Here is a 15,584-nt window from a genome sequence, read left to right as displayed (position 1 = left end):
AATCTTAATCTATTATCTAAAATCTATCTTATTTATTATCTATTTTATTTTTTCTTTTATCTTATTGCTATTTATTTTCAACCTGAATACTTTATCTTTTAAAAAAGTAAATTTGAAAGGACTCAAAGTAGACACCAAATTATTTTAGACTTTTAGGTAGCATTTGTTTTAAGATACTGAGACAGAGACTGGGAGACTGAGATTCAGTATCATGTTTGTTAATTCATAAACTGATACTAAAATTTCTGTCTCTATCCCAAATATTTCAGTCTTTCAGTACCTCTAAAAAATAGGGACACAGGAGACTAAAATTTTTAGAGATTGAGACTGAAACTTTAATAATATTTTATACCTAAAATACCTTCATTTCAATTAATTAATTCTAATTTTACCCTTTGTACAAATTAAATTAAAATTTCATCCTTGTTTCAATTTCTGTCTCCCACTTTGCACTAAACAGAATACTGAGATTTATTTTAATCGCTGTCTCTTAGTCTTCAGTCTCAGTCTTTCTGTCTCTGTCTCTCTACCAAACGCTACTTATGTTTCATCTCTTTTATTTCTGGGCACCCACTTTTTAATTTTTCCCACCCTTGTTTCTTATCAAAACAGGATGCCTGGAATGAGAAGAGGAAAGCCAACTAACAAGCCATGACCACTGATAAATCTGCAATCGACAAAGGAATGCATCTCGAGCGGCCTTTGGTCTTCGAATTCAACTTGTTCTTCCTCTTGTTCTTCTTCTACTTTGTCATAATTTTTCTTAAATTCAAATTAGAATTTAGGGCCGGAATTAAGCAAACATATATTACACATGCAATCGTCCAGGCTTCTTTAGTGGCTCTGGTGGTGCCTAATCCCTCTGCCGCTGGATTCATGGCTTCTCGGGAGGCTGTAATAACTAGGGCCGTCGCACTTGGACGAGGAGCTGCCACCACAGGGTTCAAGCGATTCTTGGCTCTAACTGAATCCTCCAAATACATGAAGGATGGACCTTTCCGGAAGCTTTTTCATCCTTAATGAAGAGTGGGATTAAAGGAAAGTTTTTGTTAGAAGCTTCTGGTGGGTTTTTCGTTGTTCCAGTAATCTCTGCAATCAGGGCAGGTGCAATTAAGCTTCATAAGTTTCAGCTTTCTTTGGTCTTTAGAAGCATTTCTAATTCTTGAAATATCTTTAATTCAAAAGGAAATACATTACTGGTGTTTTCATAAACTCTGTTGTACTAAGGTTTCACGTAACTCTGATAATCTTTTGTAAAATGACACTGCCCCTTTTTTACTCTCAAAAGCAAGGGAAAAGACTAGAAGAGGAAAAAACATAATTGGCACGTGTTAAGTTTTTCAGTGTCATAAAACAATAAAGCGTCTCTTTTGAAGTGTACACAACTATCTTAGATCCCTTCCATGAATCTATCATGTATTAGATACATACTTAGTTGAGGCATTTTATCGAGAAAATTGTCCATCTTATCTCTTAGTGTTCTGTAGTTATTTTTCTCGTGTCAATAATCTTAGGGAATTTTCTCAACTAATTCTATATTGATGTCTAAATTTTTGCAGTGATTGTTGGGGGAATAGCCAATTTTGTAGCTTATGCATTTGCACATGCAATTCTTGTAAAAATTATCGTAGTTTCTTTCTTGTTGCATACTATTGGGTATGAGCATGAAAGCAGTAGGAATAGCTTTAAAGCTTACATTTGAAGGCACAAATCAATTCTACTAATTTCCGAGCTGGTTTTTTACAATGATCGTGTTAGGATGTTGTCTTTTACATATTAACTACGTGAACAAGGTAATCTTTGGAATCATATTTATCAGTGATGTAATGTATTCTGTTTGCTGATTATTAGAGAATTAGAAATAGTCGTCTCTGTTGTTCCTAGAATTTTCAGAATATTTCTCTGTTTTAGATGGATATGTCCATGGCTTTTTCTAAAATAAAAAAGATTATGCATTCTTAATCTTTTAGGCTTCTGTCATGATATCACTAGCCAAATGACCACGCTTTCATTGTGTAATTAAGTATATAGCATTTTGAGAAGTTTTAAACAAGAGTCTTTGTAGTGTTTTTTCCCAATTACAATTGATTTGTCCCGGATGAATAAAGCTTGAGATGCAATACTCTAAGAATGGCATGGCATCTTACTTATTCTAGCTTTGTGCAGCACTAGGCCCCGCAAATTTTTTGTTACACTCATTGGTGGATAATAAGGATTTTGAATTTATTAATGTTATATACGAATTTTGTTTATGGAATTAACAACATTACTATTAATACCAAGTATAAATAAAAATGTTCACATGGAAAATAAATCAAAGCAGAAACAAAGCATAAAACAACATCATAAATTGAATTGGAAATTTCAGTACATCATACAGTGATGATCATATATCATGTTCAGCTAAAAACCAAATGTAACATTAATCAGAAAGACTAAGCCTAGATAAAATTGGAACAGGAAACTAAGAGAGCTAATAAATAGTGGGGTTATGTTCAACGAAACTAAACTAGAAGCACATCAGACATAATATTTTTCTGGATACCAAATTTCACAAAATCGTCTAACTTTCTCACGAGCAACAGGATCCAAATCCTCCTTTCAGAATGGCTTCTTGTTGAGATCAAAATCCTTTACCGCAGCCTGGGTTTCAGGTGATTCAGTTGTAGAGCAAACATATCCTCTCTTTTGAAAAAACTTTACAATGTGTTGCTCTATGATGCTAAATTGTTTTCGACGTGCCTACTCAAACTGACATGCTGGCTTGGTTTTAACGCTTGTCTATATAGATAAAAAAATACACTAATTTATTTACAGTGTTATATACAGGTACTAGCAAATAATTTATTTTTAAAAGTTACCATCAGATCCATTAATATAACATCCCCATCTCAGTCAAAAGAAATAGTAAAATATGGGAACCCATGCCTTTGCAGATACTGCATGCTAAGTGCATATATCTCCTACAAGTTTCCAACTAGAACGAATAACTATAGAGAATTATTAAATAGTAACATCATGTTGAATCGGATAACAAAGTGCAAATAGAATATTAAAGGCAGTAAACCTCTATACTAGAATCCATAGCAGAAGATGGGTCACTAGTGTAGAATGCACGTGAAAAGGGCGACTTTTCACAGATATTGGTGTGAGCATTGAGTGCTATCAGCCAAGAATGCACATTAATCTTGTTACACCAAATATCGGAGGCCACATCGAGTACTTGTTGCAACGAGGAAAATGGAGAAGCAGAAACCATCTCCAATGCAAACTTGATGCTTCCATAGCATTCAAGCAAGTCATGCTCTTCCATAGTAATCCAAGTTGAATCTTTTCGGTAAGGTCGTGCGATTGTCATTTTGTGTAACCTAAATAGTAACAAATACATCAAGATTTAAAAGCATAATTAGTCATATTTTTTATAATTAGGACAATTAATCAGATTCATATAAATAAATAAAAGATTGAAAATTCACGGGAATATACTAACAAAAAATTAGTTCTCATTCACTTCACACCCCAATTCAAATCACGCTCCCTATCAGGAAGAGTTAAACTATACTAACATATTATCATTGTATATAGAAGTAGCCATCAAAACTAAGAGTTAAAGATGAAATTCAAGACAGAATTAAAACCTGACCATGAATAAATTTTGCATGTTCTTTATTATTTGTATTTTTTATTTTTTTTTATTTTTTACTATTTATTTATGGTGGAATTAAATTTTGATTCTGATTGAGATACATACTTAAGAATATAGACACAAGAGTCACACCAATCATCACCAAACTATTAAAACAGAATTCAACGTTATAATAATGATCCATCATATATATGAAAAAAATGTAACTCATATAAAAAGTGATTTTTAGTCATAAGTAATTTATAAAATTATTTTCTTTTTGTAATCTTCTTATAATTTTAACATATATAACATGGATCATTATTATTGTAGCATTTAATTCTCTTCTAATGATTTGATGATGATTGTAGTGACTATTGTATCTGTACTCTCAAGTATGCATCTCAAATAGAATCAAAATTTAACTCCACCGTATATAAGTTGTAAAGAATAAAAGGGTGATAAATACAAACATAACCACCATAAATAAATAGGAAAGAATAAATTGCATTTGGCCAGAAAGAATATCAATAGGAAAAATGTGCATGGTAAAAATGAAAGAAAGAGTAAAATTGCAAATATGATCCGCATCTAATTTTTATACCGCTAATGAACAATATAATCACACTGAGAAATTACTATTTAATCAAGATGTGAAAATTAACAACTTTGGTAGAATGTGTGAAAATTGTAAATCATGAATCGCATCTAAAATTAAATAATTAACATACCTTAGTAATTCTCAATGGCAGCACTGGCAAGGAGGGGGAAGAAACCAACTATCAAGATTCCTAAAAAAAACTAAACCCTAATATTTATCTGAGGTTAATTACAGTTTAAATTTAAGAAAAAGATGAACTATATAAAAATATTTTGAAAGGGTTGGAGGTAAACACCAAATTAAGTGCCGAATTGGAAGTGGACATCATTCCATTTTGTCACGGTGATCATTGGGTCTATGTCAAATGAGAAAATTCATCTCAAATTGGCCACAGACAAACGAGAATGTCGAAAAACTCTGCAAAATTTGGCCACAGATATATAATACGTTGCAATTGGTTACCACGGTCATTAAACTTTGCCACTGTTTGTCGTTCGTGGGTACCTTCCCATTGGTAACTCCCATGTTTTTGGTAGTGTGAGCAAAATTTAATTCTTTTATTATAACTATAATTACGTAGAGTAACGAAAACACTATCATATTCAAACAGTAATGAGGGTAACCAAGAAACTATATTAACTCCTAGATACCAAATATAAAACTTTTTTTCTTGTTTTTGAAAGATTTTTCGATTGGTATATCTCACTAAATTATTAATAAGATTTTCTTAATGTGAAAAATCAGAAAAATTATTAAAACATATTAACACTGCAAGAACTACACTAATCCAACAATAAACTAATAATTCCATTCAAACACAACTAATTTTCATGCAAACAAAAAACCAAACGCTTCCAACAAACACAATTTTCAAACGAATTACACCTTAAAGAACAATAAAAAACGGAACCAACAAGAATAGAAATGAAAGGAACAAATGAAATGAAGAAACAATTAAAAGGAAGTATCACGTCTTAGGAAAAGCAAATTAGCATAAACAAACAATAAACAAAAGAATCAGTAGAACAAATAATAAAACTAACAACATAGAAGTAAAACCAATGGTTAAGTACGATTTTGGTCCCTAACGTAAAGGTCAAAAATTTATTTCGTCCCCATCCTTTTTTTTGCTACAAAATGATCCCGAAGGTTTAACTTAGTTTTAAAATCGTCCTTCAGACGAAAATACACCTCCCGTCTTCTTCCCCAACATAACTAGAAGCAAAGGCACAGAGGCGCAAGCAAAAGCATAAACAAAAACAGGCAGAAGCAGAAAGCAGAAGCAGAATCAACAACAATCAAATAACAACACTAACAATGGATAATGGAATCAGATTAATAACAAAAGCAGAACTAGAAACAGAAGCAGAAAAAAGCAGAAGTAACCAGAAGCATCATCATCAACAACAACAACAACAACAACAACAACAATAACAACAATAATAGAATAAACATAAGCAAAACACCTTCCTTTAAATCTGAAAAATTAAAGAAAATGGAATAAAAAAATTGAAACAGCACTGTAGGGACCTCGAGGGAGAGCAGGTGATCTGCGAATTACGAGGGGAAGGGTTGTGGCGGTGGTGGGGGAGGAGGGGCTGCGGCGGTGAACTGCGAATCGCGAGGGGAGGAGAGCTGCGGTGGTGGTGGCGGATAGCGTGGAAAGGGCTGCGGTAGTGGTGGCGACGCCACTAATTATGACGAGAACGGCGATGCGATGGTGGCGGGCTGCAAATCGCGACGAGGAGGGCACTGCGGTGGTCGACAGCACTGCAAATCACGACAAAGCCAGAGATGTGGTGACGAGAATGGCTCCGTTCCTCTCTTATCTTTCTCTCTCCCTCTGCTCTCTCCTCTCTTGCCGTTAGTGTGAGTGTGTGCTGAGGAAGAAAGGAGAAACGGCGGGGAAACAGCACTGGCGGTAATGCGTGAGCATTTTATACCATTTTTCTACTTGTTTTTATGTTGTTTTTAGTTAGATTTTATTAAGTTTTAGTATGTTTTAGTGAAAAATTCACCTTTGGATGCTATTTTGAGTTTTTTATTGTGTTTTTATTGTTTTAGGTGAAATTCAGAGTAGTTTGGAAAATCCTGGAGCAGGAAACAAAAATGCTGTCAGCTCCCCCTAGCGCTGAACGCCTAACCTGGCGTTCAACGTCAACAAGGGGTAAGAAGTCAGAAGCGCAACTCCTCTCCTGGCGTTCAACGCCCAATCTTGGCATTGAACGCCAACTTGCTGTCCGTTTCACATGCTATTGGGCCTCCACGTAGATTTTAGCACTTCTTAGGCTTATCTTATTTTATCTTTGTAATTTTTAATTTAAAATAATAACTTTTAGGTTTAGCATTTAGTATTTAAGGAGGAGATCACTATGGTCTAAATATATCATATCACATGGGATCTTCTTGTTTCACTTCTTTCAGAAACCTATTTTCTTTGTAAAGTTATGAGCAACTAAACCTCCTAGTTAAGGTTAGGAGTTCTGTTTATTTCTATTGATTAAGGTTATTATTCTTCTATTTTAATTAATGTTTGATTCATTTCTAAGGTATTGTTTTTGTTCTTAATCTTATGAATCTGGGGTGGAACGAGAGTATGACCCCTTATTCTACATGAGTTCTTGTGATTCTCGAGAGAGCTATCTCGTTTGAGCTACAGCTTGAAAACACTCCTCCTAAACCGTAATTTACCTAAGCTAATTAGATATGTGACATAAAATCTGGTTTGCAATGGGTAATTTAGGTTTTTGTGGCGCTAAACTGGTTTTCTAGACTTCACCCTCTGATCTGAATTGAATGACCACGAGAGTGGCTTTTGATGAAGATTAGAGGAGATTAATTCGCTAAGAGATTAGGTTTTAATCACTTATGGTTTGCCATGGAATGAATCACTCATTGTTAAAATAGTTGGTAAGAAGTCTTAATCCGGAAAGATAAGCATCTTCGAGACCTTGACTGTTTTCCCGTCATTGTTTTACTTCAAATATGTTTATTTGCTTTCTTTACTTACTTTTTACTGTTTATGCATTTTACACCAACAACCATATTTCTCTGTTTGCTTGACTAAGTCCAATAGGATAACTACTACTTGCTCAATCCAACAATCCTCATGGGATCGACCCTCACTCACCTGAGGTATTACTTGGACGACCCGGTGCACTTGCCGGTAAAGTTGTGCGAGTTCTAATTTCACGCACTAGGCGGCGAGGTACAACGGCGGCGGCGAGGTGCAACAGCAGTGGCGAGGAGATTCCCTACCTTCCCTTCCCCTTTCCCCTCTTCTTCTTGGGAAACACCCCTCCCCCAAAAGCGCGACCTTCCCTCCTCCTTTTGCCGTTTTCTTTTTTCTTTTTTTTTATTTTATATTTTTGTAGTTAGGGGTAATTTGGTAATAAAAATAAAAAATTTGGTAAAAAGGACGATTTGAAAACTAAGTTAAACCTTCAGGACCATTTTGTAGCAAAAAAAAGATCGGGAACGAAATAAATTTTCAGCTTCTACATTAGGGACCAAAATCATACTTAACCCTAAAACAAATATCAGTCAGTACGTATATTATCAAAACATTCCCTTTGCACCCTAACCTATAATTGATGTCCTCCAACTATACCCTTAGATACATAACTTTGATGAGTTTGAGCATGAAAATATCAAGATAGCATACTTTGTAAAATTCGGTCAAACCTTAATTAAATAAGTAATTAAAGAAATATAGGCGAAAATGTTTAGAAAATTCAGCAATTATAATTTGATAATTTAAATATCATATTTGGACTCAGTAGATTTTTTCGAGTCAAAAAACATATTTTTCTGCGTAAACACACACATTGAAAATTTGTCCGGCAGTACCGGCTGAGATCAGCCTAGTACTGCAGCTGAGAAAATTAATTATGAGTGAGAAAATTTAAAAATTGTGATTTAGAAAGTAAAAATATTTAAAACATAGATTAAAACGCCAATTACAAAGGTTTTGGCCCAAAGTTAGGCCAAACGGGCCAAATATGTGAACCGAACTCAAGTTGGGCCTAAGCCCAATATATATACCCTTACTAAAGCCATTTCAGCACCACCACCCAATTCATTTTGTGTTTAAATGCTGAAATAAGAGAAGATAAGGAAGAAGAGAGAAACCTTAACCTTTGAAACTTTCAATCCACCATAAGTATCTCTCTAGAGCATAGTTATAAGAACCGGGACTAGATCGGTCGGTGACGAACGGATTTTTGCTAGCAAAAAATTTCACAAAAGTAATCACGTTGTAAGTATAGTTTCTAAACTAATAATAATCCCTCCATACAAAAACTTGTTTGTCACTAAAGCAAACCCAATAAAAATTAATAACCGAAGTATTTAAACCCCGGGTCGTCTCTCAAGGAATTGCAGGGAGGTGTGTTATTATTGATTATGAGAAAAGTATCTTTTTGGGTTTTTGAAAGGTTTGAACAAAGAATATAAATGACAAGGAAGTAAACTAATTATCAGGAAAACCCTTGCAAGGTATAAGAACTGGACGTCCTATCCTAGTTATCCTTATCAATTGTGATGAGGATTGGCTTTTGCTCCCACTTGGTCAACCACTAACTATGAAGGTATGTTAAGTGGATAAATCAATTTTATTCCTCAGGTCCTAGTCAATTCCTAAGAAAAGACTAGAGTTAGGGAAATTCAAATCAATAAGCAAAGAATTCCAATTTTCAATCAACAAGAAGTTTGATAACTCAAGTGTCTCCAATTACTCAACACAAGCTAAGAATGTAAAAAGCTAAAATAAAATCATAAATATGAAATACCTCAAATTACATTAAATAGAGAAATCAAATTAAACATGAGAATTCATAAACCAAGTAGCAACATCAAATAATCAACAAGGGAAAATCAATAAACTAGAGTACTAGAAGAATTAAAAGTAGAAGAGAAATCCTAATCCTAAAACCTAAGAGAGATGAGAGAGCCTCTCACTCTAGAACGGATTTGGCTCCTCTGAAGTTGTTCATTTACTTTAGAAAAAAAAAAGTAACGCAATCTAAGCCATTAATAACATAAATAGTTTTGATCATCTTAAATAAATAAATAATAAATAAATGTATTAAAAGAACCTTGAAAATCGTGCAAGCAGCAGCTTTCAAGACCGCTTGATTTTTTCTTTTTATTTCATCTTCTTTCTATTTTATTTAGTTTTTTATTTCTTTTTTTCAACAAAAAAATATTTTTGGTTCTATTTTTTTATAATATTTAATTCTCTTTTTATGTTTTATTATCATATTCTTTCATGATATTGTTGTTATTTTGGTTTTCTTCTTCTTTTTTATTTTTGTCTTTTATAATTTACATTTAAAGTTTTATCATGAAAGAGAATAATGGTGATTACTAGTAATTTTTCATCTTTTTTTAATCCTGAATAATTTTTTGAAAAATCTGATAAAAAAATAAAATTAATTAATTTAAATTGGGTCAAGAAATATTTTTTTATTTTTTATTTTAATATAAAAAATACTCATGTAAATGTACTAAATTTTTTTTAGATAAATATACTCAATTTTTTTGTTTATAATTAAAATAAGAATCTAATTGAGAACAAACTAAAGAGTGTTTAGAATAACTAATGATGTGATGTTGGTTTAATAGATCTCTACTAAATTTATATTGATATACATTAAATTAATTTATTTATATTTTTATGTGTTTTTATGTGTTTATGATATTTGTTTTATGTCTAATGTTGTAGTTTAAATTTAAATGTATGACTGGTTAAAAAAAATATATTATCATCAGAATAGACAAATAATAAAAAATATAAACAAAACAATCATCTCAAATTTCTTAAAGTCATTCGTTATAAATTCAAAAAGAAAAATTACAAAATGTAAATAAATAGTTTTTTATTCTATCATTTAGTTATCTAAATTTGGTGTTGTAACTTCACTCCATTTGGTGTTGTAATTTGATTCCATGATTGAAGTGACAAAATAGCTTGATTTTCAATATTTGAAGTGAAAATTTCAGCCTGCAATATAAACACTATTATAAGAAAAATAATAATACAGAGGAACTTCAATAAGTTTTAAAAATATTAAAAAAATGATAATAAGGAATAAAAAATATTACAAACCTCACAATTTTGGGTGGAATTTTTTTTGTTGACGCCATTCTCTTGTTTGATTGTTTTTCAACCCAGCTATTGAGTCTTTTTCTACCTTTTCGTCCTTCCTTTTTTTCAATCCTTTCACATTTTCAAATAATCTTTCTAACGCATCTCCATCTGTACAGCTATTAACAATTTCTTTTGCATTCAAAATATTTGAAACATCATCATTTTGATTGTGTCTACAAAAAGAATCTACCTTCTTATATGCCTCCTCTATAACTTGCTCAACAAAATTAGATGTTACTTCAAAATCTGATGATCGAGCAGCCAATTTGATTGCTTTAAAACATATATTCTTATAGTGTGCTGTAGCATCCGCTCTAGTATCACTTTGAACAACTTTTCCATCTGAGTCATGAACAATCATCTCTCTTGCTTCTCTAGTCCATCTTTTCATAATGTATTGAGCCAGAATTTGCTTCACATCCCAAACATTTAAAACTTTTAAACTATGACAACATAAGAATCCCATTGTTTTGAACATTTCACAACTACAAGAAATAATCATATCTTTCACATTGCCAGATACCGTGCATTCTCCATCTTTATCAAAAATAGCAACTTGATATTCAGACATTTGATTGTTCTCTGTACGAGAAACAATATATGCAGCAGAACTCCAATCAAACTCATTTTGAAATAAATCAAATGCATTAGGAGTATATACCTGTGCAGCATGCTTCAATAACGGCGAATGAATCATCTTAAGTCTAGGAAGCTTTTGTCTTTCATTGTATTCAGCTTGTAGCTCTTTGTATCGCTTGCCACCAACAGCTCGCTCAAACTGTTTGAGAAAATGTATTATGTCTAAATTTGACCGCATAAAATCTTTCAAATCACTGTTAAAACTTTCACTAAGTTGAGTACTTCGCATTCCAATAGTATACACCTTCTTCATATAGCAATGAGCCTATTTTTCCTTTACTTTATAAATACTCTTCAACCAAGAATTGTCTTCCACTTTGTATATTTGAAGCAATGCATCCCATGTCTCTTGAAATTGAAACTGATCTTTAGAATTATACATACAAGCTTTGAAATCTCTCAAGATAAAAGAACCATCTTTCAACTTATTCCCTAAATGTCGAATAGCATTTTGTATAATATGCCAAACACATAATCCATGATATGTTTCAGGCATTTTTTCTACCAAAGCACTTGCCATAGCAGGATCTTGATCAGTGAAAATAGTTTTAGGCTTTTTTTGCATGTGAGCTTCCAAAAATGATTCAAATAACCACATAAAAGATTCTTTTGATTCGTCATACAAAAGAGTAGCGCCAAATATTACTATTTCTCGATGGTGATTGAATCCACAAAAAACACCAAATGGTCTATTTTCTTTGTTTGTGCAGTATGTAGTGTCAAATGTAATTACATCACCAAAGATAACATAATTAGTAACCATTCTTGCATCAGCCCAAAAAATATTTGTTATTTTTTCTTCGTCATCTAACTGTATAGCATATTGAAATGAGGGATTATCAAGTAGTTGCCGATGAAAATACTTTAATAAACTACCTGCTTTACCATAGGCCAAGTCTCGCTTTCATTTGCTTCGAAGATAGTTCTTTTGGTCTTGTTTGGTATATCAAAGGACATCTTTACCACCAGCTTGTAAACTTGTTAGTTCATGTGTTTCCTTTGGTCTTATGCCAGCTTCATCTGCCAAATCTATTTGCAATGCTTGTACTTCTGAAATCTTTCTTTGTGATGGCATCATATGACTGGTTTTCGGAATTTGCAAAATATGATTGTGATTTAACTCAAGGTCACAAATCACATATTTTTTTATATCTCGAGCAAACTTGAGTAACATTCTTACTTGGCAACTTGTTCTAGTCTCGGCGCGAGGTTGCTTTGTTAAATGATCCCGTTTATCTGGTTTTCGTTGGCCTTCCTTTGCACAAACAAGTCTAAAACTACTTACAGAATTATCAAGCTTGCATTTATTTGCATACAATTGTCGAATATCAAAACCCATCATTCCACCATAACTTTTCCAGAAGTCTTTAGCTTCTAGTACCGTGTCAAATTCCATGCCTATTTTTGGTATTTTTTTGCTATAATTGGCCTGAATAAAAATAAATAATAAAATTTTAAATATAATTGTTATAAACATACAAAAATAAGAGTACTAAAATAAGAGTACAAATATAATTGTTATAAACATACCTGGAAAAAGTAATTAATGTAGAATTGTGTTGTGCAATTTGGGTTTTTTCTATGTTTTGAGAAATCAATTGACAATCTTCTATAAATATAAAAAAATAATATATTGGGTAAAATATTATCAAATATATTGCGGTGAAATTTAAAATTATTCAATAAAAAAATTACCTTTCTATGGTGGTATCATTGTGATCATCAACTCATTTGTTTCTTCTGATAAATCTACCGTTTTAGTTTCAAGAAGTAACACCTTCATGTTTGGCTTGCTCGTCTCTATTGGGGACACCATCATCGTAGTGTCCATAGATGGAACCAGCATACTTGTTTCACTTAATAATTTTGTCATCTGTGTAATTATCATTTTTTTGTTCAGTATCTACTAGCGTCTTCAATACAAATTTTATTATTACAGGCATTCAGTTTTGCAAAAATTTAATTCTGTGCGCAATCTTTGTAAAGTGGCATATTTTTTTCTTTTTAGTTTTTTAATAGTTAACGTTTTGATTCTTTTAATGCATTTATTTATTATTTATTTATTTAAGATGATCAAAACCGTTTATGGTATCAATGGCTTAGATTGTGTTACTTTTCTCTCTAAAGTAAATAAACAACTTCAGAGGAGCCAAATCCCTCTAGAACCTACATCTAAACCTAAAAATTTTGTGAATGAGAAGTGAATGGTGAATGGATTGATTCCCCTACTCTGTAGCCTCTAATCTGTGAAAACTGGGTCAAAAACAGCCAAGAAATTGCCCCCAGCGATTTCTGCAGTGACAGTACGTCGCGCATGTCGCGCGTACGCGGCAGGTGGCGTGCGCGCCGATGGACTTTTGGCCAATGTGCGCATGTGCGTCCTTAAACGCCAAATCAACTATGACAAATTATATATCATTGCGAAACCCCGGATGTTAGGTTTCCAACGCAACTAGAACCGCCTCATTTGGACCTCTATAGCTCAAGTTATGATCATTGAGTGCGAAGAGGTCAGGGCTGACAGCCTTGCAGTTCCTTCAATTTCTTGTATTCCTTCCACTTTTGCATGCTTCCTTTCCATCCTCTAAGCCCTTCCTGCCCTGTAATCTCTGAAAACACTTAACACCCTGGTGCACGAAATTGCAATCACACTTTTGTAATTCCGCACAACTAACCAGCAAGTGCACTGGGTCGTCCAAGTAATACCTTACATGAGTAAGGGTCGATCCCACGGAGATTGTTGGCTTGAAGCAAGCTATGGTTATCTTGTAACTCTTAGTCAGGATATCAATAATTCTCAGGTTTAATTGTGAAAAGTAAAAGAACATGAAATAAATACTTGTGTTTTGCAGTAATGGAGAACAGGTTGAGGTTTTGGAGATGCTCTATCTTCTGAATCTCTACTTTCCTACTGTCTTCTTCTTCATGCACGCAAGGCTCCTTCCATGGCAAGCTGTATGTAGGGTTTCACCGTTGTCAATGGCTACCTCCCATCCTCTTAGTGAAAATGTTCAACACGCTCTGTCATAGCACGGCTAATCATCTGTCGGTTCTCAATCAGGTTGGAATAGAATCCAGTGATTCTTTTGCGTCTGTCACTAACGCCCAGCCCTCAGGAGTTTGAAGCTCATCACAGTCATTCAATCCTTGAATCCTACTCAGAATACCACAGACAAGGTTTAGACCTTCCGGATTCTCTTGAATGCCGCCATCAATTCTAGCTTATACCACGAAGATTCCGATTAAGGGATCCAAGAGATATTCACTCAATCTAAGGTAGAACGGAGGTGGTTGTCAGGCACACGTTCATAGGTGATAATGATGATGAGTGTCACGGATCATCACATTCATCAAGTTGAGGAACAAGTGATATCTTAGAATAGAAGCAAGCGTGATTGAATGAAAAACAGTAGTAATTGCATTAATCCATCAAGACACAGCAGAGCTCCTCTCCCCCAACCATGGGGTTTAGAGACTCATGCCGTAGAAGATACAATAAGAAATGTGTAATGTGTCATGAGGTATAGATACAATGTCAAAATATCCTATTTATAGTGAACTAGTAACCTAGGATATACAGAAATGAGTAAATGACGTAAAAATCCACTTCCGGGGTCCACTTGGTGTGTGCTTGGGCTGAGCATTGAAGCTTTCATGTGTAGAGACTTTTTCTGGAGTTAAACGCCAGCTTTTGTGCCAGTTTGGGCGTTTAACTCCAATTTTTGTGCCAGTTCCGGCGTTAAACGCCGGGAATTCTGAAGCTGATTTGCAACGCCGGTTTGAGCCATCAAATCTCGGGCAAAGTATGGACTATTATACATTGCTGGAAAGCCCAGGATGTCTAATTTCCAACGCAATTGAGAGCGCGCTAATTGGGCTTCTGTAGCTCCGGAAAATCCACTTCGAGTGCAGGGAGGTCAGAATCCAACAGCATCTGCAGTCCTTTTTCAGCCTCTGAATCAGATTTTTGCTCAGGTCCCTCAATTTCAGCCAGAAATTACCTAAAATCACAGAAAAACACACAAACTCAAAGTAAAGCCCAGAAAAGTGAATTTTAAATAAAAACTAATAAAAACATACTAAAAACTAACTAAAATATACTAAAAACATACTAAAAACAATGCCAAAAAGCGTATAAATTATCCGCTCATCACACCCATATCAAGGCATCGAATGGTAATAAGAGAAGATTAAACATAGCTAAATTAAGACCAAAGAAACATGTTTTCAATCATAGCACAAAATCACGAAGGAAAATGTAAAACATGCAAATTCAATGAATAAGTGTGAGATTAGTGGATAAAATCTACTTAATTAAGCACAAGATGTACCACGAAATAGTGGTGCATCAAAAATTCCCGCACTTAAACATTAGCATGTCCTCATGCTAAGCTCAAGAGAAACTATAAGAGTGAAGAGGAATGGTGGAAAGTATGAAATGCAACCTATCTATATGAATGCAACTACATGCAAAATGTTTCTACCTACTTAGTTAAAAGTAAATAAATCTTTTAAGAACACATATGAACTGGATTTCACTAATTTAAATAAAAAAAATGAGGTACAAA

At 33.6% G+C, this 15,584-nt stretch overlaps 1 protein-coding gene across 1 annotated transcript; it reads right to left on the bottom strand.

Moving 5' to 3' along the window:
- Positions 1 to 11,962: 11,962 nt before the first annotated feature.
- Positions 11,963 to 12,412, bottom strand: LOC140181620 (protein FAR1-RELATED SEQUENCE 5-like). Its single transcript, XM_072225722.1, has one exon. The coding sequence runs from the start codon at positions 12,410 to 12,412 to the stop codon at positions 11,963 to 11,965; it is 450 nt and encodes a 149-aa protein (XP_072081823.1).
- Positions 12,413 to 15,584: the final 3,172 nt, after the last annotated feature.

Source organism: Arachis hypogaea, chromosome 1 (genome assembly GCF_003086295.3).
Source record: "Arachis hypogaea cultivar Tifrunner chromosome 1, arahy.Tifrunner.gnm2.J5K5, whole genome shotgun sequence".
Lineage (NCBI taxonomy): Eukaryota > Viridiplantae > Streptophyta > Magnoliopsida > Fabales > Fabaceae > Arachis > Arachis hypogaea.
The sequence above is the reverse complement of the archived record's forward strand: the minus strand, read 5'-3'. Positions and strand labels throughout refer to the sequence as shown.